This window comes from Mixophyes fleayi, chromosome 5, assembly GCF_038048845.1.
Source record: "Mixophyes fleayi isolate aMixFle1 chromosome 5, aMixFle1.hap1, whole genome shotgun sequence".
NCBI classification, from domain to species: Eukaryota; Metazoa; Chordata; class Amphibia; order Anura; family Limnodynastidae; genus Mixophyes; species Mixophyes fleayi.
In genome coordinates this window covers 257,841,907-257,867,715 of record NC_134406.1, presented here as the reverse complement: position 1 = coordinate 257,867,715, position 25,809 = coordinate 257,841,907, and the positions used below count along the sequence as shown (strand labels likewise).

The window sequence follows — 25,809 nt, the reverse complement described above, 5'->3', positions numbered from 1 at the left end:
TCTCTCACATCGACAACAATGTCAATTTCAAATTAACTGACGCATTTCTCTGCCTGCGTGATAGGGCGGTTTAATCAGAGGGTAAAATTGTGATTCTTCGGCACCATTTATACATCCTTCCGAACGTCACATGTCCTCTTACCATCCACAGATGATGGTGAGAGTGACTCTCGTCCACACTACATATATTGTATAACATAATTATAACATACAACATTTGATTGCTAATTAATATTTAATAATTATTATTCATCTGCTATGTTTTTACAGCTGAAACACTAATCAGTAAAACATCCTAGTAAGGCATATAAAAAAATTACAAAACGCAACAGCCATCTATTAACCTATAATTTATGGAGAAGTGGTAGCCTCTTTTCTTATAAGGAATATGTAAATATATATATATATATATATATATATATATAAATATATATATATATATATTCCTTATACGAAAGGATGCTGCACATCGAAATGAATCATAGATTATTAGATGGAAGTTGTGTTTTGTCATTAATATTGTTATTAACATTGTTATTAATAAGTACTTAAATTTTTAACTAGGAAGTTATTGATAGCTTTTAACTTTTGTATATTTCAAAATCAACAAACTATTATTGCTATAATATACAATAGTTCAGTCCACCTTTTTTTATTGTAAAATTAGAATCATGGACTCTCATTGACATCAATTTTGAATGCTATATTTATTTGATAAATGATATATCTAATTATGACATAATTATTGAATTTATATATTTGTTATTGTGTATATAAATAAATTGTCAAAAAAAATATTTTTTTTATATATGAGCGTCTCCATTGGATGTTGTATAGTGTGTTACAGAAATGTAGTGGGTGACAGTAACCCTGAATTATTGGGAGCAGCAGGTATTGAAAGGCACCAGCTTATAGAAGTTATAGATTTAGGGCCTGAGTCATTAAGGAAAGCAAGGCAAAAAAAAGGAGTTAATGTTCTCCAGAATGCAAGGGGTGTAAATTAGTTTATTATTTTGCACATTAAGTTAAATACTGGCTGTTATTTTAATCTAGCATACAGATACTTGATAGTTTTGTTTTTACACTGAAATGTAAAGTAGATCTAGAACATGCCCTACCCCAACTATAAATATGTCCCCACATTTTAAATGTTCATCCCTCTCCAATGCAACATGGTTTCGCCCAAGTACAAAGTTACTCCTTTTTTATACTTTTCTCTCCTTAATGAATTGGGCCCTTAGTGCCTAATTTATTCTTATTGCAACATATCTTTGTATATTTTTCTGAAAATATGTAGTAATTCATATCTAAATTCCTTCTCAAGCACACACACACACACGCACACACACGCACACACACACACACGCACACACACACGCACACACACGCACACACACACACACGCTCTTTTCTGTCAGAGGCTGGACTGTGGGAGACTTCTGGAGCACCTGACACAAGCATGGGGAGAATATACAATCTCCACACAGTTATTACTCTGGTTGGTTATCGAATCCATGACCCCAGCATTGTGAGGCAGCAATTCTAGCTACTGCTGCCATTTAAAGAACATTTAATATACTTAAACATAACTGTATTGAAAAATAATATAATAAAATAATGCAGAATACTACATTTACAAAATAGTATATGATACCTGTAAGCAAAGGAAATAAAATCAGGGAAAAATGGAAACTTACAATAAAAAAACAAATTTATATGCACACAATTGCTTGTTGGTAAATATGTGATTGGCCATAAAGATTTAAAATGTTAAACATAGCAACTTTGAAGGGAGAATGATATTAAAAAGAAGTTTAATAACACATTTTAATGTAAAAAATCCTACAGTCTTATTATGAAATTCAGTTGTTCTCTTCATACCTTCTTACGCCCATGTCCCATTTTCATAAAGTGTTACTGTTTTCATTTCCATCTGAATGTATTTATTTTAATAAAATATGTCCCTTAGTATATATAGCATGAAGTGAAGAGCAATGTATCATGTGACATGGTCCTGTGAGAACAGATGAAGAATGGCTCTTCAATTAGACGCTTAGGCTTGATAATATTTGTTATAAATTAACATAATAATTTATTTAAAAATATTTTAGCAAAACATAACGCCAGAGCTGCTGTGGGCTGAAAATGGCAATTTAGACCAATAAAGACTTGTTTAATTACATAGTACAGAAATGTGCTGTATATGCCACAGTATGCAGATAGTTATTATTATTATTATTATTAATATTTATTTATAAGGCGCTACAAGGCATCCGCAGCGCCGTACAGAGACAAACAAAATCACAATACAATGGGAGACAGCACAGTACAGTAAACACAGCAACTCAGTACGCTCAATGCACAGCTAGAGAGGGCGGGGAAGGGGGAGGGAGGATCCGAAAATGACGGGGCCCAAGAAGGGGGGCGTGGAAGACAGGGAGACCCCCAGGGGGGAGGAGGGAGCGAAAGTGGATGTGGGGTGGAGGACCTTTGAGGAGGAGGGCTAAGTAGCTGGAGAGCAGAGTTAGAAGTGGTGGAAACAGGAGGAGAGATGGCCCTGCTCAGAGGAGCGTACAATCTAAGGGGAGGGGTGGACAGACAGAGAGACGCAGGGGAGAGAGGGAGAGTAGGGGGACAGAGGCAGAAGATAAGGTAGGAAGTTAAGTGGGAGACAGAAAGGCTTCAAGAAAAAGGTGGGTTGATTTCATTTGTCTTCCCCGCACCAGGGTAAATAATGCAAATATCAGGTTGATTTAGGTTACAACAGCATAGTTCTCTGTTCTTCATTCTATCAAATTAACTTAAGTTCTGTTATGTATAAATAGGTATGAGCCCAAACACATGTATTTCTATGCAAAGATCTGTGAGATTCGGTCTGCCTCGAAATCTAATTAGAGCATGAGTGGTGGGATCTCCTCTACTGCCTGTACTTATTTGTCACTCTCTGAAAATGTATACATTAATTTTTTATTATTTATTCTTATACATATAGGTAACAGCATAAGGTGTTGGTTGGTTAATATATATTTGCCACATGGGAAGGCTGAGTTGCTTATTGAGAAAAGAGGCAGATTGAACTAGCTTATTTTTGCTTGCATCTCCTAGGTACCACAGGTATTGTAATTAAATTTCTCTGGGCACATTCCACATGGAAAAATAACGCAAGGAAAATAATTGAATCACCCAATAAATGACCTTCAGTATGGTCTCTGTGTGGCTGATTCTGGGTGTTAAAAGTACTCTGTGGTGTCTCTAACATTTCTCCAACACCCCTTTCTGTCTACTAGTATCTGCACGCCTTTCTGAAATTTAAAATCCACATACATCTCATAGAGGGATAAGGACCCTGCAAAATTACTTTTTGTACCCCCTGACTCTTATCTGTCTATTATTGACTCTTATGTAAATGTTTACGTTCACTTGTATAAAGGGAGGTCCATTTCAGCTGGTGTCTAAGTCAAAATAATCACTAGCCCCATCACTGGTTTTCTCTGTATAATCTCTGTTCAGCCGCTTTCTTCATAAATTGAAAAATCTTGTGCTATTTGAAAAACTCTCAAGTGTCATTTATTTTATGGGTAAAGTTTATGTCTATGCATAAAAGTGCTAGATTTAATTAAAATGGCTTTCTAATTTACTAAATCCATTTATAATTGCAGATCATTTTCTGTAAACTAAACTAATGCAATTTTGTACACAGCGTATTAATAATATATAGAAACTGTGTACTAAAGGAGAATAAATTTATCTTTCTAGAACAGAACTTTTTTTCAAAATTTGTTTGCATATGCACAAACACAAAACGTTGGCACTGATACAACATTTCTTACAATTAGCATCATACCAGACTGAGTTTTATGATGCAAAGAGAATATGTTGATAGTTAAAGAAACATGTTATTTTGCATTTTTGCTGATAGCAATGTTTCCCTTGCTTATACACTGTAGCCATGTTTACACTGTGCACTATGTAATAATAGATTTACATATTGATCATATAAAGATAATGCTTTGCTAGATAGATGCATAAAAAATTATGTCTAGCTGGTGAGTGGCGTGTAAAAGAAAAAATACAATTTTATATAGTATTTTAAGTTCCAAAATAAATATGTTATTAATATTATTTCACTCTATTAAACAGAATTTAATGGGATTGTCAACTTTGGGATAGTTCCCCATCATAGCACCCCATTTTGTAATAAGAGACACTGGGCATTACCCAGAACAGACTACAGTTTTTGGTGCCTGGGGGCTGTACTGCACCAGAAATGCAAATATGCTAGTACTTGAGGTTTGCAACTGATTGGACAAGTTCTACAGCAATCAAACCAGTTTCTGCTTTCAATGCACCTATCAGATTGAATCCCTGGGATATATCCTGTCCTTTACTGTTGAAAACTGTTATTTCTCCCAACGATCAAATAACATGGTATTTTTTTAGGTAAGAGGCACCCCAATGACTTATACGCAGGATTGAGATGGGCAGAACCTAAAGAAGGAGGTTGTCCCAAATAAACAATCCCTTTAACATGGAGTTATTGGAAAATCACCAGTGGAGGATGTAATATAGCATTCAAAATTGATGATGGATTTATTGAGCTACTAAATTGGTCTTGAGAGTTTCAAAGAAGCTGTTATGCAATGGTAAAGTAGATCTTGCACCACGTAAAATTACATGGTGATGGGGGGCGAGGAAAATGTATTGCACTTAGACCGGGTGTTGAGATGAGCAGGCTGTTATTTTAAACATTAGGCAAAAATGGATCACTTTACTGAGTGAAGTCCTACATTTTCTTATCTAGGATATAATGAGCGTTAAGAGGAAAAAAATACTGGCCTTGAAGGAGAGTAAAATAGCATATAGTAGTATAAAGTACAGTAAATAATGTCAGATCTAATGAGCTGACGAAAGGTATTTACAGTAAGTCATAGAGTTCAGTGAAGATAAGAGAGAAAGAAATGAGAAATTGCATTCAGGATCCACTCTAGGGTATAAAGGTGTTGGAAAAGGAAACTCATAAGATTGCAATTGTAAAGATTAGAGATGATAAGGGTTTGTGTTCCTTTGAACAGGTGGAAAGCTCTGTCCATTTAACAAAGTATTAAAGGAGTATAAAGTATGGCATTTTTAGAACAACATGGCATTCTAGCATTAAAATCACATCATTCTGTAGGTGTGGAACACTGAAGTTGATGAAAAATGTTGTTTCTATGTCCCACCTAAGTGGTTTAAAGCAATGTTTCTTAAACCCAGTCCTCAGGACCCTTACAGTGTATGTTTTTCCAGGTGACAAGGGAAATAATATATCACCTGTGGATCTTTTACAATGTGTCAGCCAGTAATGAATACACCTGTGCTACAGAAAGGAGATATAGCAAGCATGTACTGTTAGGGGTCCTGAGGACCAGGTTTAAGAAACACTGCTTTAGAGAAGCTAGAAAACAGCTGCAATTTAAATTGCCTCAGTGTCATGGCCCATAAGGAACATTTCTTAATTATGTAGCTTTTATCCAAAGAATTTCACTTAGTCAGTTTCCATGTGGAATCGCTACTCAAGTCAGTGACAGCTGTGTATCAGCATAAGGGTCAAGTAACACAATTGGCGTAGCATTTTCTCACCTGTGGTTCCCAGGGAGAATTAAAAAACTGAAAAGGTGTTTTTGTGAACAGTCTCATAAATATTGTATATGTGTGATATATTTGTAACTAGACTGGAATGTGGGGGTCTTCCACATGCGAGGCATGGGTTACCTTCTCCAGAAGCAAGGTACCATTCTTTCTGAGCACTGGGTGGGCTTATGCCCTTTGTAAGCACCAGCTGGCCCAGTAAATTACTAAGAAGAAGGAACGTAGTATGTTAGCTCACTCTGTGTACTTCTTCACTCCAATCTTACAACCTTCTCACTCTTTCTCCTGTGTTGCTGTGCTTGGTGATCTATTTTAGATACTTATTTATATTGGTGACATTTTGAGTTGACTATATTTATTTTTTCACTATTTTTGTGTAATTTTCACATTAAATCAAAATAAAATATAAATTTTACATGAGTTTGCCCATGAATATTTTAAAACAGTTGGGTCATCCCCAGAAGTCTTATAGGGCCTTATTCATCAAGGCACGTTTCTGTCGATGTTGATCGTACCATATGCAAAATCACTCTGCGCATGTCCAGAACTGGACCATACGCCAATAAACGCAGCCCTATCTGCTCTGTCTGCAAGCACAAAGGACAATTAGTTAGTGAACTGGGTAGTGAAGGGGCGTTTTTCCCATAACCAATTGACAGTCACGTTGCCACATCCGATTTAAGCTTTGGGCATCTCAAAGTTACTTGTTTTTCTGCCGTAACTCTTGCTCCAGCTACAGGGCTAATCTAAATCCCGTGTACTAGTATGCATGCTATAACATGTGTTTGTAAAGAAAAGCAAATGTACAAATGTATTTTATGTTCATTAGACATTAAGAACATCCTAATAAATGTATTTCATGTATTTTTTTTTTACTATTTTATCATTAATGCCTTTATTATTTACTGGTGACATTAATTCTCTATTGTTTTTTCTGTGCATTCTTTTGCAAATTTATAATCCACATATGAATTGAATGTATCTTGCAGCCTCTTGTGTAGTAGAGCACAGCGGACCTACATCCAAATTCATCAATGCACTTATCTTACGATCCGTTCCTAGTTGAATACAGAAATGCGCAGAGCTGTTTTACATGCGTTTTTTAAACAAACGCACGTAGTGCTCAATATGGGCACTCGATGGATCAGGCCCTTAGTGTTTTATGCACATTCTTTTTTCTGCTAAACTCTTTAAAGTGTTTTTTTTTTTTCATTGTAATTGCATTTCCCAATGGCTGACAGGGTCTATTAGGAAAAAGTAAATTATGTCAGGCATAAGATCTAAGAAATGTTTCAGTGAAATGGTACATTTATAGATCTTTTTCTAACCAAATAATGGCTTTGTAATAATAAATATAGCTCAGTTCTAGAAGCCCATTTTGTACAATTAAGAGTCCAGAAAGTTAATTGGCTGAATTACATTTACAATTACCAGTTATGTGTGTTTTTATTTACTTATTTTATGTATTTTATTTTGTGGTTGTTGTAAGTGATGCTACATATTTCATTTAAAAAGGAGTTTTTTGTTTTTTTTTGTTACTGAAGGATTTCTTAGAAAAGATCTGCATGCGTGTCACTTTACAAGTTCATATTGTGTGTAGGATTAATGTATTTCATTTCTTAGTTCACATTGTTTGCAATATATAAGCAGAGGTTTTCCAGTTGAAGTAGGAGACACCAGCATGCCATGGAACAAATTTAAAAAAATCTAAAAGCAATAAAATGATATATCACGGAATAAAAAGTCCAGCAAATAATTGCAGCTGAATTTGGAAAGTAAAGCTATGACGGACAAAGGAATGTGCCTCAATTTTCTATGTACATTATATTACATAGATGTTTGTTGGTACATTATTTATTAATTAATAATTTAAACAAGCATTTGCTAAATCTAAATCCTGATAGCAACTTACATATCAGACTCAAGAAACACAATTTAAGTAAAGTCTTAAAATTAACAACTCAGAATAAGCTCACAGGCAATGAATTTCATTAGTAATGGGGTGAACAAATATTAATTCAGAGTACACTTGCATTTACACACTTATTTATTCACCTGATATTATACAGTATGGACTGATCAATAAAGTTACCAAAGGGTACCAGTTCTAAGTGGTCCTAAATATATTTCTTGAAATAAAAAAACTAAATTAAAAATGTTTTATTTTACCTTAATTTAACCATTATGTCTCAAAAGGATTCCCCAAATATTTCTGAAAAAAAAGATGAGTGATGTGATAAAATTTTAGCAGATATCTGTAGACATTGATGAGACTCAGGGGTGTAACTACCACCATATCAGTCCATGCAACTACTGTAGCAATGTGGTTGGTCCAGCAATATGCTGCCCCCCCATGAATGCCCAGAATGCATACTGTACCACAAAAAAAACCCAAAAAACATTTTTCTATGAAGATGATGATGGCTAATAATATCCTGGTGACACTGGTATATATCAAAAGTGGTTAACTTTGATGCAAATCACTCTCATGAAATTCCCACTGAGTACCTGAAAGGGGTAGGCCAGGACCCAACTGAAGGGCTGACTCTTGAGTGGTTCAGACAGGTCAGAAGGTCATCAAAACATATAAGGTAAGTCTATTCAAAGAGTAGCTGGGCTCAGAGCTGGTAGCAAGGAATCGTATTCGGTATTGAATGTCAGGTTGTAAACAGTCTAATACTGTAAAATGTAGGACTCATAAGTTATAGAACAGGAACTGTAATTGGGCAGTGAACAAGCCACACTTACATGTTTATAAGGCCAAGACAGGAAGAAGATGTTGTGCAGGAGGATGCAGGTCATCATCATCATCATCATTATCAGCAGTAGCTATTTATATAGCGCCACTAATTCTACAACGCTGTACAGAGAACTCACTCACATCAGTCCCTGCTCCATTGGAGCTTACAGTCTAAATTCACTAACAAACACACACACATACACACACACACATACAGAAAGAGAAACTAGGGTCAATTTAACAGCTGCCAATTGACCTACTGGTAGGATTTTTGGATGTCATGTCATGTATCTTAGTTGGGGGCAGACACCCTTGCCTATCAAGTATGATCTTTACAACTACTTTCCATTGCCGTGATCGAAAGTTGTATGTAAGATGGTGCCAGAGTGAATGTGGAACCTGATGAGTAGACAAAAAAGGGAGAGGACAATCTACGCACATGAATGGCCAGAGCTAAGCGAACTAGCGGCAAGTAAGAGGAGCAGGCCTATTGAGTAGCGGACTTCATAAACAGTGATTTGAATAATATCTGTAAGTATGCAAATGTATGGGATACTTTTCATGTTTTTTGGACGATTTCTTTACATTATTTTTTTTTAGCTCTAACAGCTTAGTTAGTATTTTTTTTACTTTAATGCTGTATCTGTGATAGGTCACCTAACTTTCTAATTGCATTATTAACAGTTTATTTTCATAATCATTTTCAGCACCACATTTGCTGTGCTTCCTCCTCCAGCCATTGCATTAGGAGTATGTTGACTGGTAGCAAGAGTAGAGGTACTGGTACATTCATCTGTTTAGGCTGCCAGTCACCTCTCTGCTAGAGCAGTGCGAAGGAAGGAAGCACATGTGATTGCTTCCACACTGCATTCTCAGTTGCCCTCAGCAAGCTTGGTTACTGCCAGTGACAGAACCAGGAGCAGAATCAGACAGAGTCAAGGTGAGAACCTTGGGCCTGATTCATCAAGGTACGTAAACTCATGTTTCATACTTTGAGTGACGCAAACCCTTATATTTGCATTGGAGTTTGAGATTAAGTTGACTTTGAGTGCCGTATCTGCTCTGTTTTCGCTGCGTATGTGGTGTTTTCCGTAGCTCAAGTCCCATTTAGCAGATGCGTATGAGTTTGTGTACCTTGATGAATCAGGTCCCTTGTCTCAGCTAAGATGGTTCCTGCAATGATATTCTCACCTCACCTCATCTGATCCTCTACATATTAGTATCTATTAGCTAAGATTTTATATATATATATATAACATACAGTACTCGGTATTGCTTTGACTGAATAGAAAAATAAAATCTCTTGGAAGCCTGTCTGTAAAAAGTATAGCTGAATACTACAGTAATCAACTTAGCTTATTACTCTTCTTATCTAAAAGTGCAAATGTTGTTTCAGTGTTTCCAAAATAAGAGATAACCAGAAGCTGTTTTAGTCCGTCTTGTGAACCAGAAGCTGTTTTAGTCCGTCTTGTGAACTTCCTGTGATTGCTTCCTAGTACATTGGTCCTGAATAGGACAAATATGTGCTTAGCTGGCTTTATTTGTATCAGAAAGTTAAAACCAACAGCTTTTGTAATTGATTCGTTATATATGTATTTATTTATATATATATATATATATATATATATATATATATATATATATATATATATATATATATATTAAAAAGTATATGTTTGTAATGCCATTATCAATATTTCAAGGTTTTCTTTTTAACTGTAATTCACTATACATGCAAATAAATAGTCAATAGGCTAGAGCACAGCTCACTTAGACCCGTATTTATCAACATATATAGGTTTACATCTGCTCCTTGTTGAATACGAATGCGCATATGACCAAATTATGTGTGTTTTTGAAAAAACATACAATACATTCATTTTTTGTGCCTTAATGAATCAAGCCCTTGGTGTTCATCCATCTCCTCAATGGTCCTTTTTTTGCATGGGGTATTAGTGTTTAAAATACTTGCTGAACATTCCGTTATGTAATTTTCCTCAGCGACACTGTCATCAAAAATCTTCAGCTAAAAGTTATTCTAATTGGTACCTATTGAGGAAAAAAATTCACAACAGCCAAATTATATCAAATGTAATATTATTATTATTATTATTATTATTATTATTTATATAACACCAATCATATTACATAGAGCTGTGCATAAAATATGTAATCATTCACATCAGTAGCTACCCCGTTGCTTGCATTCTAAATTCCATACAACACAAATAAAAACAGACATGCATAAAAAATAGACACTCATACCATACCGTGCTGTACGGAGAAAATGAAGCCATTCACATCAAAATTCCCTATCATACACTCTAGTGTCCATTTTGTAAGAGACCAATTAACCTATAATAAGTTTTTGGACTGTGGATGAGAACCAGAGAAAACCCCTACAAACACATGTATAATATACAAGCTCTGCATCGATAGGGCCCTGGTTGGAATAAAACCCAAGACCCCAGCACTGTGAGGCAGCAATTTTAACCACTGTGCCACAGTGCTGATATAGTGGTTAGCTGTTTAGCTGTTTTCTACTATGCATTAGATGAATGGTATAATATATTATTATTATGTGTTATTATTATTATTATTATTATTATTATTATTATAATTTTAGGAATGATGGGACTATTCTTTAAGCATATTACACATTCAACACTAATACATAATTATCTTTAAATTCCATTGTTAAGAAATATTTGTTAAAAAAAAATAATTTTATTTCTTTGCCAGGAATCACCTAAACTTATACAGGTAGTTGTATAATGCATAAGCATGAACTCAGGCTTCTTAGCCAGATATGTAATTATCAGCAATAAAAGATTTAAATAGAATGTCTTCAGAGGTAGACATAACATTTTCTAATTTTATCGTACACTTCAGGTTCGTAATGGATGAAGTTGTCTTTCTGTCTCCATGCCATTTATCTTCATTAAAATATACTTTTAGATAATTTCTGAAGAAAAATGAATCATGAGCAGGAAAAATGCAAAATTTAAAAGAAAAAAGTTAGCATCCAGTGCCACTATGTGTCCCACAGGTTTCAACAAAACTACTCCCACCGGTGAGTTGGAGGAGCAAATTGAGGCTACTCCTGGTGCTGTAACACTTGCTCTCACTTCTGCTGATGTTACTGTATCCTGTTTAACTGCTACCCCCAACAAAAGACATACAGAAGAATTCCCGGTACAAGTCGTTGAACACGTTTTGGAATCAAGCTTAACAAAGGACCTGCAGTCTTCTCCAACAGCACAAACGCAAAGCTTACGAAGACGGCCGAGAAATTCTGTACAGATAGAAAGAACTAAAGAACTTGCAGGTGTTACTCATAGAGGTATCTATGTTATTTTATTTGTGACCCTTTAAAAAGCCATTGATTAAGGCCATGGTCACTTATGTTTGTCATATCATGGCTAAAAGTAACAAACAAATTGATTTTTTTTCTTTAAATCAACCCATTCTGAAATCTAAACATTTCACTAGTGTATTTTTATAGCCGAAATCACCCCCAGGAACGAAAAGGGGTTTAAGAAGCTTAAAAAACAAAAACCAAAAAATTCCAACCAAACAAAATATGTCATAGCATGAAATGACAAGACAATCATTGACAATGGCCATAAACATGATTTTATTTATGGTATACATATAATTTGATAACACGGTCTGTTTTGGAAGAAATGTTTATAATTACACAATGCATTCTTCCTTTAATGAAGTATATTGAATAATTATCTTTAATGAAATGATTTACTTATTTGATATTATTTCTTCTTGTAAATTCAAAACGTGTTTATTGTGCCGGTAAAAATATTGGCATATTCCTTTTAAATGTGCATCATATACATATAAATATATTTGGGATGCAGCAAAATTATAACGACAATGGGAGATTAAATATCCCATATATAATTAAGAATCCTAAGTTGATATGTATTTTATTGATAAATTGTAGTTTCTTGATTTTTTATGCATTTTTTATACCTTTTTTAATTTTGCTGTGTGGTGAACATTTATGAAATTTGCAAATTATATTGCACATATTTCTTTATTCTTTTTAAAATTTGTATTTTGGTAATAAAAAAATATTTAGCATGAATCTTCGCAATACAGCAATATTTATTTTTCTTAATAATGTCCAAAGTTAAACTTTGAAATCATTTCCTACTCTTACTGATATAGCTAATTTTGAGTTACAAAAAGTAGCTTCTTCCCTTTTCAAATTTATAGTTTCTTTTGTTAGTAATAGAATTTCAGCTAGCGTTGATTTTTTTCAATCACTTTCTCAAATGTTAATTGGACTCTTAGCCATCATATGGTACCAAGCAACTAATTTTATGATTAACATGATACCAAACTGGAGAAGATTCCTTACAAATTGAGCATCTCATAGTTTGTGTGATTAAAATTATTAATGTCATCATTATTATTAATATGTAGACATGCTGTCCTAGCATTTTACATTTTGTAAATATATTTTTTGCAAAGAAATCCTCCAAAACAAATTGTGTCCATAGATCCACAAAACCAATATCTCTCTAATCATGGAACAGTTTATATTTGTTGAACATGGCATCATATGTCTGTGTGTGCCATAGTACAAAACAACACTTCAACGGGTATTAAAACTACCGGCATAGCCCCACAACCTGTTGGAGCACCAGAAAACGTGTTGTGGGAATATGGGTAACAGTTGGGTTTATAAATTCAGTATTCATCAGTATGTGTGTATAATATATACAATTAAACTGGACAGATACAAATCCAGAATATTGAGCTATTGTAGCTAGCCAATGAAATGTAAACTAATATTTGTTAATTGAAAAAAATAAAGCAATATTATAAAACATAATTAATCATAGTAATATTAATTGTCAGTATAAAACCTATGTTGCTCATTATTATATCTACACAATTTTGAAAATTAAATTTTTACTCCATTATTCAACTAAATAAATATTTAACAAAATTTGTTTATACATTATTACAATGAACGTGAAATGTGAATAACAATACATCACAAAGTAAGCTATTCTGACATATACAGTCAATTGATATGTAAGTTATATTTTAATGAGCATTTAGGGGCGTATTCAATTGTTAGCGGTAACGCTGATAAATGAGCGCTCAAAAAATCTTACCATTAATACAGTATTTACTCGCGGAATTTCAGCTCGCCGCCCCCTGAGCGGCGAGCTGAAATTTCGCGAGTAAACTACCATATTAACGCTTTTTGCGCGCAATATTACCGTATAAACGGTAATATTTTTTGAGCGCTCATTTATCAGCGTTACCGCTAACAATTGAATACGCCCCTTAGTGTCAAAACTACAAAAATATTTTGACTGATACCAAACAATACTGGCAGCGATTGTCTTCTCTATAGACCTCAGTTCAGTAGCTAGTTAACTGAAAGTTATTTATTGGATAGAATAACAGATAATAAACCACCACTAGTGTCATTCTTTAGGAGAAAATGCTATAACAGAAACAACATTCAGCATTTCACTGTTTATGATGAATACAAAATACATTTTACACACTGAGTCATTTAGCCAAATATGAATGTTGTTTTATTTAAAAAAGCAACTTATAACATTCATGGGGGGCAGCAATTATTTGCATCTTATTTTGATTTCTATTCTATAAGTCAGCCGACAGAGAGAGTCACACAGTGAGCAAAATGGAGAATGTATACGGAACACAATTTTGCGCATAGTTTGAAGCATGGGATATACAAATTCAAACATATAAGATCTGTCATACAATGGGAACTTTTATATATATATATATAGGTTTGTGAGTTTCTACATGTTTTGTCGTCTTGGATCCATTTGTAATTCAGTTTGCCTTACAGCACATTTTTATAGTTAATGGGAAAAAACTGAGATTTCAGTAGTGTCAAATTTTGAAAAGCAAGATATGACTCATCAATATAATATCTTAATGCATTGAAATCACATGCATCTCATTTCATAAGACTAGAGAATAGAATTTTGAAATCCATATTACAGGGGACAGAATCAAAGAATTTGCTCTAGAACATACTAAGAGTTACTATCAATTACTACAAACTTTAACCCTTTCACTTTTGTTTAATGAATAATTGTAGTACCCTGTATATTCGGACAGTTTGCTGATATGTATGTGATTGACATTTACTAGTATGTACTAGTTTATTAGTATAACAAAATGACAGTTCATCATTGGTTTATGTAACAAAGAAAGGAGCAATCACGAAGAATGAAGAATATTATTATTTACCCAGTTGGACAGGAATATTGACTATTATGGTCATTAAGAAATCAATATAATTTCATAATTATTTATTTTAAGGCATTTGATAGTTATTGAGAACAAAGCTTTGGATCTTGTGTTTGTATATGAAAATGTGTATATATGAAAATATATAACAAATGGAACTTTGGGCTCTGTATGTGATAATTGAAGTAACTTCTTTAAGTTAGTCTATTTCTGTTAGTAGCATGAAGAAATCAGTTTATTTCCCAAGGTCATAACTATGGCTGTCCAATTGCGATTGCAGCTGCAGAGAGGGTCTGAGACGTAGAGAAAAGTATATACCTATATAAGATATACAAGATATACAAGTACGTAGGGTGTTGCAGAAATGGATTTGATATGGTAGAAGATCTCAGATAGTGCGAATGGGAAAAGGGGATAATATAGGGTCCAGTGCCAAATTACAATTATGTACGTATGACGAGCTATCATTATTTCTAGGAATTAAACAGTTTATCATTTTTATTTGATTATTTGATTAAACTTCATTTATGAGCTGTTATGTGAATATAAAATGCATTGTTTTATTTATCTATTATTACTATTATTTCATTTTTTTTTATTTTATGATTTATGTATAAATCATCATCATCAACATTTATTTGTGTAGCGCCAGCAGATTCTGTGGCGTTTTACAATTGGGAACAAACAGTAATAAAACAATACTGGGTAATACATAAATACGTAGAGATAAGAGGGCCCTGCTTGCAAGCTTACAATCTATGGGATATAAATATAAATATTTAGCTACACACAATTTTGCATTTTAACAGAAATACTTGACTACTTTTAACAGCTCTAAATATATAGTGTAAATGTATTGTTGCTGAAAGAATTAATATCATGCATCTTAATACATTGGATTTTTTTTTAGCCATTTATTTGGATTTATATCTACAGTATATATAAAATGACAGATAAAAAAATACATTATGTAATGTAAACATAATATCATTTTTGTGTTTTATAATGTTTTTTTATTGGAAATAACATTTATTTTCTTACTTATTTAGATATTTTTTTTGTTCCTAAATATGGAATGTAAAGGCTAGACATTACTGAGTTTCAGAATTATTTCCTAATAATTTTAGGAAGTGGCTCTTAATAAAGGGTAAAAATAAATGTAAAAAAAATTCCAAAAAGAAAATAATTTTTTGCAAATTGAGCCAAAATTTATAATTTTAGCCAGAATGCTACAATTATTCTAAAGGTGTAACTGGCTTAGGTGTAGAACATGCAATGAGTTTGGGGTCCATTTTCTCTATTAGGTCCAGACTATATACTGCTACTCTACAATGATCAAAGTGGTTTTATTTCCTTGCCCTATATTGCCATTTACTTTGCTGTTATACATATCTATATACTTAACTATATAGCATACATGCATGGGATGCTCTGCATGCTGTTCTGTGTAATTATACCGGTTTAACAACATTTCTTATGTTCAGCAATTCATTTAGGGATATACAGATAGAGAACAGTGTATTACAGTGAAGTGAACCCCCATGACTATAGAATAAGTTGATTAGCTGTACTATCTAGTGGCAAATATCTGGTTCATTTATCTGTGGGATTCTATGGGTAACCAAGTTAATTGAAATAAGCTCTACTCTATTTGTATTTAGTTATCAAATCCTTTGGAAATTTACCCCACAATGCTAAAAATAAATCTCAATGATTATTGCATTTTGGAAGAATTCATTGGGATACAAATGGATGAGATAAAAATATTACACCTACGCTGGAGCCCTTGCACTCTTCTCAGTGAATTTTGTCAATATGGTAATATGGGTTGTACAATTATTTGCTGAAAATCAGTGTCCAACTTTCCTACTGGTTGGGATGTAAAACTGCCAAGTATGTTATAACATCAGTTTTTTACTAAAGCTTAATTTAATTTTGTTCACGTTAAAGCTGCACTACGTAAAATATTTTATTAACATGCCCCTACCCCTAGCCCCATGGCTGCTACATGCTCTAGTTTCTTGATTACCACATGTGAATGGTTCCCCCAGCTGACACCTCTCACCCTCCAAACACTGGGTATTCAATCAGGGCTATAGGAGGAACAGAGGAGCCCCGGGAAATACTTGTTTAGTGCAGCTTTACTGCAGCTCAGGATGGATATTAAATGCCTGTGATTACTTTCAGCCATTTGCATTATAATGTAAAGCACTGCAGCAAGTGATTTGATGTTAATGACTCATAGATTGGTGCTTATTATGATTACTTGATTTTGTAGCTTCTTTATAGAGATGGATAGGAGCTTACCCCACTATTAAATGTGTCCAAGATGTCAGATGAGAAAAATTGATCAATAGTCATCAGTCAATATCCACAAGTAAAATAAATAGAACAGACAGCCAAACAAGCTACTCAAGGCTCAATTAGATATGGCATATACATCTGAAATTGATTTCAATACATCAATACAATTTTTTCTTGGGCTTGGAACAGATGAATGGATTGCGCAAGTGTTTTTTTTTATTCTAATAATGCTATTTCCTAATATATATATATATATATATATATATATATATATATATATATATATATATATATATTAGGAAATAGCATTATTAGATTAACAAAAAACACTAGCACAAACCATTCCTTTGTTCCAAACCCAAGAAAAGATTGTATTGATGTATGTATATATACACACACACACACACACACACACACACACACACACACACACACACACACACACACACACACACACACAGAGTTTACCATTAATTTAGTCATTCTAAAATTTTTCATATTTGTTTATTAGTATTATTTATTTGAAGCTTATATGGAACTACTTCACACAAAATATGTGCAGCACATAGCAGCTTAACACGCCATCCAATTATCTGGCATATTGCTCATTAACATTGCAATATCCTTTATGGTACAGTGGTTAATTAGGCAGAACATGATACCATATCACCATTACTTATTGTCACATCATTCTATGCACTAACTACAACATTACGGCTTAATGCTTAAAATCATCTTGCTGTTAATTGCATTTCAAGACTGCAAGTGTGTATGGTATCCCAGAATTTACTTGGCCTTTCTTTGATCCAGGATTAATATGAGCGAAGAGTGTAAAAATAAAAAAAGAGGGTGGGATGTACGATACTGTATTTCCTGTGCACTAATATTAATAATGGTAACTGCTATTTAAAGATACCTGATACATTTAAAGAACTAGTCCTAAAAGACAAGTACGGTTATGTAAAGGATTAACTAGTAATAGTCATTGACATCTAAAGTTTTCAAGAGCTTATTAGAACAAAATATATTTCAGATAAAGTTGTGGCTGAGGGGAGGGATATATTCTACGCATGTCTTATTTCCTGTCAGTATTCCCATTAAATGACACTGCAGCCAGTCTTTCTAGCCACCTTTTTAAAAAAATAAAAAAATGTAAATATATTATCAGTATAGTAGTCCTTTAAATAGAATTAAGCTTTATGTCAGGATATTAATTCAGAAACTTTGATATAAAGCTGAGGAGTAGCATAGGAGGTTTGTAAACCAGACTTCAGTGGTGATTCCCTAAATTCTGTACATTTATCCAGAAAGATTAAAAGTGACTGTTGAGGACGTGTCGGTTAAACTTGTAAGCAGCAGAACATTTAGTATTGGTGGGTGAATTTTTTTGGAGGGACAACATTTATATAAGTTGATGAATGCTATGGTAGAATTCAGGCATAGACCACTACATACGACCAGTCCCTTCATTTCATGAATCTGCTTTAAAGAAGTCTGAATTAGATACACTCTGTTAGAGTGTATCTACTTAATGGTTTTATTTGTTTCACAAACCACCCCCCATTAAAACAGAACAAGTTTACAAAGCTGGACTTTAATACCTTTTTATTATTTAGCAGTTTGTGGTGAAGTGCGCAGACTATGCAACCGTTGTTTGTTTCTTGTCTACAAGTTACATTTCTATAGATAAAATTACAGCGATCAATGGTATTTTGTTACAAGCAGTGTACACATGTTTTAACAATGGACACTAAGCATAATGTTATTCGGAAAATACAATGAGCTGTTATTTAGCTTTGCAATTTTGTAAAATAAAAAAAAAAAAAAAGATCCCCATGATTTTGATTAGCTTATTGTAGTTTGTAGCATCATGCTGATTTGCAGAGTGTTATACACAAGTGTATTTCAATAACAGTTGTGTATTTTTTTTTGGGGGGGGGGCTGTTGCTAATTATAAAACTGACACTTAACTAATAACAACCTGGTATAAAACATGTCACTAATATTTATCATATGATTGTTTTGGGGTTCAGGTGTTGATCCACCACAATAACTGAAGCATAGACTGCGAAGGAAAAAGAGTTGCAAACAGTTAAAACTATAAAATCTTTTGCAAAAGAAAAAAAGGGACCAAAACAGAAAAATGTTACAACATACAGGACAAATGATCAAGATAACAGCTTAGCAGCAGTCATTTTATGTTATAGGCGCTGATTTAGAAGATAGTCAGTGAGACAATTGAAATGTATGTGTTTGAGAACCGGAGAAATTTGACATTTAAGAAATTCCGACAGAAGCCCTTAGAGACTTAACCGCCTGTCACGGATGTATAAAGTTCTACAATTAATTTAATAAAATACTAAGACTCAAAAATTTGGCAGTTTCTCTCTTGAGAAAAATTAGTAACACCTTGTCTTGTTGTATCCGTTCACAGAGACCATTGTATAGTCGATGTAATCCTTCCAGTGCAAATGCTCAAAGACGTAGACTTCCAAAGAAACTTTGTAAAACACTCACTATCACTATCAGTATTGAGGCGAACACAGGCTCAATGATTTATTTTATCTATTTTTTTACATATAAAATTATATATCAAAGTACAAGAAGCTTAAAAATTACTTTGATATGTTGAATCACAGAGTCAATTGTGCATCTTTATCTTTTATGATAGAGCTGCTCTATCAGGCTGTTGGTTACTAACTAGATGTTACCATGTTGCTGTGAATTTATGTTTCACATCCACTGACGGATTAATTAATTAAGTAACCTATCACTACTGGAGTAACCATCACTATTGTGATTGACAGAGACACACATTTCCTAGCTTACCCTATGAAACGTGGGTATAATGGCTGTTGGTGGGCCCACGTGGACAAAACTGGTAAATTATTGTTTAATCTGGGCACACTGTATAGTCAGCTTAAGTAATGCATTGTTCCAACAAGAGATGAGTCTGATTTATTAAAAAACGCAGATAGTGTTGTTTATAAAATCTGAGCGAACTATTGTAGCCCAACTGGGTGACATGCAAATGTCTGTATCCTGTTGAGTCTCTACACGTTAGGAGACTTTGGCCCAGATATTGCTGTTTAACTGCATTTTACTAGGGTCAGCCACCGATTATATTAATTTCTAAAAACATGAAAGTGGAAGAGATTTGGGGGTGTATTTGTCAAACCTTCTAAAAAGGAAAAGTGGAGAAGTGAAGGTGTTGCCCATAGCAATCCGATTCTAGTTTTCCTATTCTAAATTGTACTAAATGAAGCTAGAATCTGAGTTGTTGCTATGGGCAACACCTCCACTTTTTCCTATTGGAAGGTTTGATAAATGTACCCCTAAGTAAGACCACCTGTAGCCAAGCACATTATTTCAATGTTTACAGCAGCACAAACTATTTCCACTCAGCCAATTGCTGTGTATCCCTGTGTAAATGTGAACTAGGAGTGGTTAACTTACAATCTGAAAATCTAAATGTTAACAGCAGCACAGAGTAGTGACGTAAGGCTCCTGTCAACTGGAGCAGAAATATTGTTGTGTCTAACGCACCTCTATATGAGAAGAAGAAGTTCATACATCCAACTTGTTATACAACTACAATGGTACAGACCCATTCACGTGTGGCTTTATATTATTAGTCAATTAATCACGGCCAAACCAAACAAGTACAGTTATTCAGTGGACTGGATGAATATATATCGATCATATAGTAAAATCATGTAATAGTAGTTGCCTATGCAGTATGCACCATGTTTTTATCATTAAGGTTTGTTTATGAGCCTCAAAATCTGCCATCCTACAATGCTTCTTTATGTGCGCATGTAGGACTACTTGTTTGCCTAACGCATTTTTATTTGCATGCCCTAGTCTGGCTACTTGGAAACATCACCATAAAAGCAAACCTGTGACTTGTTTTGTGGATTGGTGGATGCTGTGAAAAATGCGTTGCTTGAAACAGCAAAATATGTCACATGAAAGTTCAATCTATTACCACTTTAGGGCCACCCCCTCCATTAATTTCACCTTTTCAGTTTCTCTCAGCTTTATGGCTTAAAGTAATCATAAGAGTAAAGAGACATTGGAACGGTCATTATTGCATGTGTCACATTTTTGTGTTTGCATATTATTATTACATGGGAGTAGGTGTCCCAAGAAATATATTTATTTGTTCATTTGCCTATAAAGTTTTTTTTTTACCACCATAGAATACATTGAGAGTCGCCTCTCCTTCTCTAGTCCTGGAGAACTTTCCTGAAGTTCAAATAGAATGTACAAAGTGCATACATTTATAAGTATAGGGATGAGATGCCACATTTGGGATCTCACAAGTGGTGGAGAACCCAAGTCCTTTTATTGAGAAGAAAGAGATGTCTGACTTTCCACCTAGCAGGGAATGCCACTGTAAATGCTTGCCTTTATTTAATTTAAACATCCCCATCTTAAACAAATTAAAATTTAGCAAGAAACTCCCTTGAACTACTGAACTCCTTCCATTGGTCACACCAAAAATTTGTGATGTCAAAATTACCCACAACTATGCCTCAAATCAGCCAAATTAGAATAAGAATTTCGCATCTCTAAGGAGCATGATTAGGATTGTCCACTGACAGTAAAATAAATGTAGGACAGCTACAGTGTGCCAAACTAAGGCTAGGTACATACTGAAGAAATTTCCGAACAACATGTTATCTACAACGATTTTACTAACGACTGAAGGCCCAATTGCACGGGCCATTCATGTGTACACACTGACACAATTTACCTTCAGATCTGTGCAAAAGTCAAGCATTCATCCATTCCCGTCACACTGATTAAAACTGGCTTGTTATAGCTATCCACATGTCCTTGCGAATTTCGTTAGCTTCTGTGACTCTGAAACAAAATTTTCAGTCTCAGAACGAATGAATAAACTATTTCAGCTACAGCACTCTCTACATTTAAGTCATCGGGACATGTTCATTGCCGGCATCGGCTGAAAAGACCGTGGGGTAAATTTATCAAGCTGAGAGTTTTCCGGCGGGTTTGAAAAGTGGAGATGTTGCCTATAGCAACCAATCAGATTCTAGCTATCATTTTGTAGAATGTTCTAAATAAATGATAGCTAGAATCCAATTGGTTATTCAAACCTGCTGGAATACTCTCAGCTTGATACATTTACCCCCATGACTCTGTAAACTGTATAGATATCGTGATCGTGAGTACATACATACTACTTGATCGGGAGGTGATTGGAGCGAGATCGTTGAACATTATGACCAACCAAATGAAAGGACAATCATCACTTTGGAACAATTGTCGTTCATCATGTTTGATTGGCCCGATAATCAACTGAAAAACCTCCAGTGTGTACCTAACCTAAGTGGTAGAAATTTGTTTTTGAAAAGTCTTTTTTAATCCCACCTATTTAGAGGTTAGACTTTTTATTATTATTTATTATTATTATTATTATTATTATTATTATTATAATAGACTTACTCTAGTTTCTATAGCCCCTAGCCTTTTTATGTATCTAATCCTATTTGACACACAATTTCTATATTATTAACTGTGCACTCTCTCTTCACTGTTGAGATGATGCGACAGAGTGACTACAGTCCATCAATTACCTTTCATTGTAATTAGCAGTCAGGACTTTCTATCACTTTTATGATTTAGATTTTATATAGTGCGTCATGTAACTCTTGACATACACAGTAAGAAGAAACATCGTATATACTGAATGAATAAAAAAATACACTATGTAGCCCATTATCACAATCATGGTGCATTACTGATTAAAAATGTATTTAAGCACAGAGTTGACCTTGCGGAGCATTAGATTTATCAGACAGTTTGCTTTTAATAAGCAGAAGGGCAATCATTTTAATTCATTTGTTTTTTTGCTGAGTAAGAGCTCTGGCAAGCTGGGTCTTTTCTTGTCTTTTCTCTCCTTCACCTAAGCACTTCGCTGAATTGCAACTTCCACTGCAGATAATTGACTAATCTGCTTATCGGTGTCAATTTCCCATTCATTTCTCAATTTTGTCTAGATCATCAGTTAATATTGTTAGTAAAAAAAATATAAGAAGTTAATCAAAGATTTATTAGTTTAGTTTATGATTTACTTTTTGAAATACACTTATAAGTCTTCTAAACAAAAATGGCAACTAAAATACTATTAATGACAGTGACTTTTTCTATTATGTTCTATATTATCTTTATCTGTATATTTGACAGAGCCTGAGTTTGCTAGAACATTGCATTCCGGATAATATATCTTTTCTTTTGTTCTTTGTCATTTGTTATTTAGCATTTTCCTTTCTTATAATCCTCCCTACCAGTGTATCACAAAAACTTGAGTGAATGATGTTTGTTTTAATTATTTTTACCTTAAATAGCTGTACTATATAAAATAATTCTGAAAGGTTACAATAGATTACGTAGCTCAATCAACTTTCCTATCGGTAATATAGTTGTGTAGGTTTCTGTGTAGTTGTATAGAATTCAGTAACCCCAGAACAAGTGGTGAAATTTTACCCAGAAACAGATGTAATATAATACACAAAAACATACTTAATTCTAGACTATACAGTGTTATTTTCTCTGTATAGATATGAAAACCTTATCTGGAGTGTTTTTCTTTATTTCCGTTAATGCAAATGCAGAAATACTGTACACTAAGTAAAGTAGCATGATGCCAATTTTTATTCGAGGGAAAGGATTGCTAAACCCCAAAATTTAAATTTTCAGATATGAACCATGAAATATATTGTTCAGTGTTAATCTGACATTCCACTGCAGCTACTGCAGTATTACCTCCCCTCTCCAGATTGAGAAGCTAAAAGTGCGTTTTTTTCAGTTACTGAGACATCACTGGCCCTGCGGATTCCTGCAAAGGTTTACAAAGCTGTCAGTGAATCTGTGTCTATTCAGTTAGAGAAGCACCTCCCTCCTAACTTGGGAAGTCCAGCAGAAGAGTGACAGAGAGCATGATGAATATATGTAGTGGAGTTAAAACACTGCATTCATTTTGTGTCTGTTATTCAGCTCAGTAATATATGACCTTTATCTATATTAATAGTTGATTTACTTGCTTATTAAACATTTAGTAAAAACATGAATGAATATAACTTGACCCAACATTGAAGACCTTATCATAGCCCAATATGTTTGAGATAAAGGTTTGATCACATAGGGATGGCGTTTTTTCCTATGCATATCAGACGTACTGTCAGAAAGTCATGAAATTACTAGCGAGTGAATAGTGAGTAGCCGAGGACAATACTTGGATTGGACTTACATATTAGGTTTACTGTCTCTATATTGTAAGTGTTGGAGCTGATCATGGTCAGAAGAGGGATTTGCCTTTTATTGTACTATAGAGAACCTCTAAAGTTTCTCCTGGATAATGTATTTAGAATCTGACAACTGATGCCCATTCAGCAATTATTCTATACACATTGGGCCTGATTCATTTAGGAAAGTAAGTAAAAGAAAATGAGGAAGTTTTCTCCTGGACAAAACCATGTTACAATGCAAGTGGTGCAAATAAGTTTATTATTTTGCACATAAGTTAAATACTGGCTGTTTATTCATGTAGCACACATATACTTGATAGTTTTATTTTTTCCCTGAAAGTTAAACTTGATCTAGGATTTACCCTACCCCAACTATAAATCTGCCATATTTTCAATTGAGCCTCCCCTCCAATGCAACATGGTTTTGACAAGGTGCAAAGTTACACATTTTTTTGCTTTACTTTCCTTAATGCATCAGGCCCATTGTATCATATTTTGTATCAATAAAACTTAAAATAACCGGCCTACAGCAGATATTTGCAAAACAAAATGAGATACCATAAGCTTTAAATTGTACATTTTGAGGAATAAACCTGATATGAATATTACACTTATCCAAGGGAAAAAAAATGAGTTTTCTCCTGGACAAACCATGTTATACTCTAAGGGGTGCAAATTAGTTTATTATTTTGCACATAAGTTAAATACTGGCTGTTTTTTCATGTAGCCCACAAATACTTGATAACTTTATTTTTACACTGAATTTTAAAGTTGATCTAGAACATGCCCGACCCCCAACTATAAACATGTTCCCACATTTAAATTTACATCCCCCGTCCAGTGCAACATGGTTTTGCCAAGACTCAGTTTTTTTTGCTTTGCCTTTCTTAATGAATCAGGCCTATGATGTACAGGGCAATTTGGTGAGAATACCTTTTGGTTTATATTTCTCTCAACATTCCAATAAATCTATTTTAACTGAAATCTAGGAAGTTTTGGAGTGTAGTTAATATTATTTTCTAACATTTATTTTATTGGATGGTGTTTAATTATCCCTTATTGATATTTTGCCATTGAGCATTGACTATAACTTTGTACACTTATTATTTTAAAAAAACAAACTCCAAACAATAGAAATGCATTTAATTATTTGGTTTTAATAAAGCCACAACAATAAATGTGCCCATAATTATTTCTGTTCCTATTAAATATGCTTTTATATTTAATGACAATGTCACACAGATCTGTTGACTGGGGTCTGTTCCTTTTTTACACAATGAACTGTTGTGATTCCATTTTAAGGCATACCATGTCTACATACTGCGTTACAAGTAGCCTTCAATAGCTTTTATGTCCTTTTTTCTATGCTATATATTTATTGCCGAACACGATTTCACTTGTTAAATGTTGAACAGCCTGGATATTCGCAAAAAAAAGCAGATGTAGATGCTATTTTATACAGTTGAATGGATCACATTATCTTTTGTCATACTTGGGTGCATATAAATGGTTTTACTTTGTTCCAAGATTTTGAACAGTTTGTGCAACATTTTCTCTGCATGAATTAATAAATAAGTAGCCTGTTAAAAGCTT

The 25,809-nt window shown here is 33.9% G+C and overlaps 1 protein-coding gene across 1 annotated transcript in view; it reads left to right on the top strand.

The window, feature by feature from the left end:
• The window catches only part of CSMD3 (CUB and Sushi multiple domains 3), an 853,424-nt gene that overhangs the window by 326,023 nt on the left and 501,592 nt on the right, over positions 1 to 25,809 (top strand). Inside the window, exon 7 of the mRNA XM_075213978.1 lies at positions 11,398 to 11,711. Coding sequence (XP_075070079.1) covers positions 11,398 to 11,711 — 314 coding nt within the window. The remainder of the gene's footprint in view (positions 1 to 11,397; positions 11,712 to 25,809) is intronic.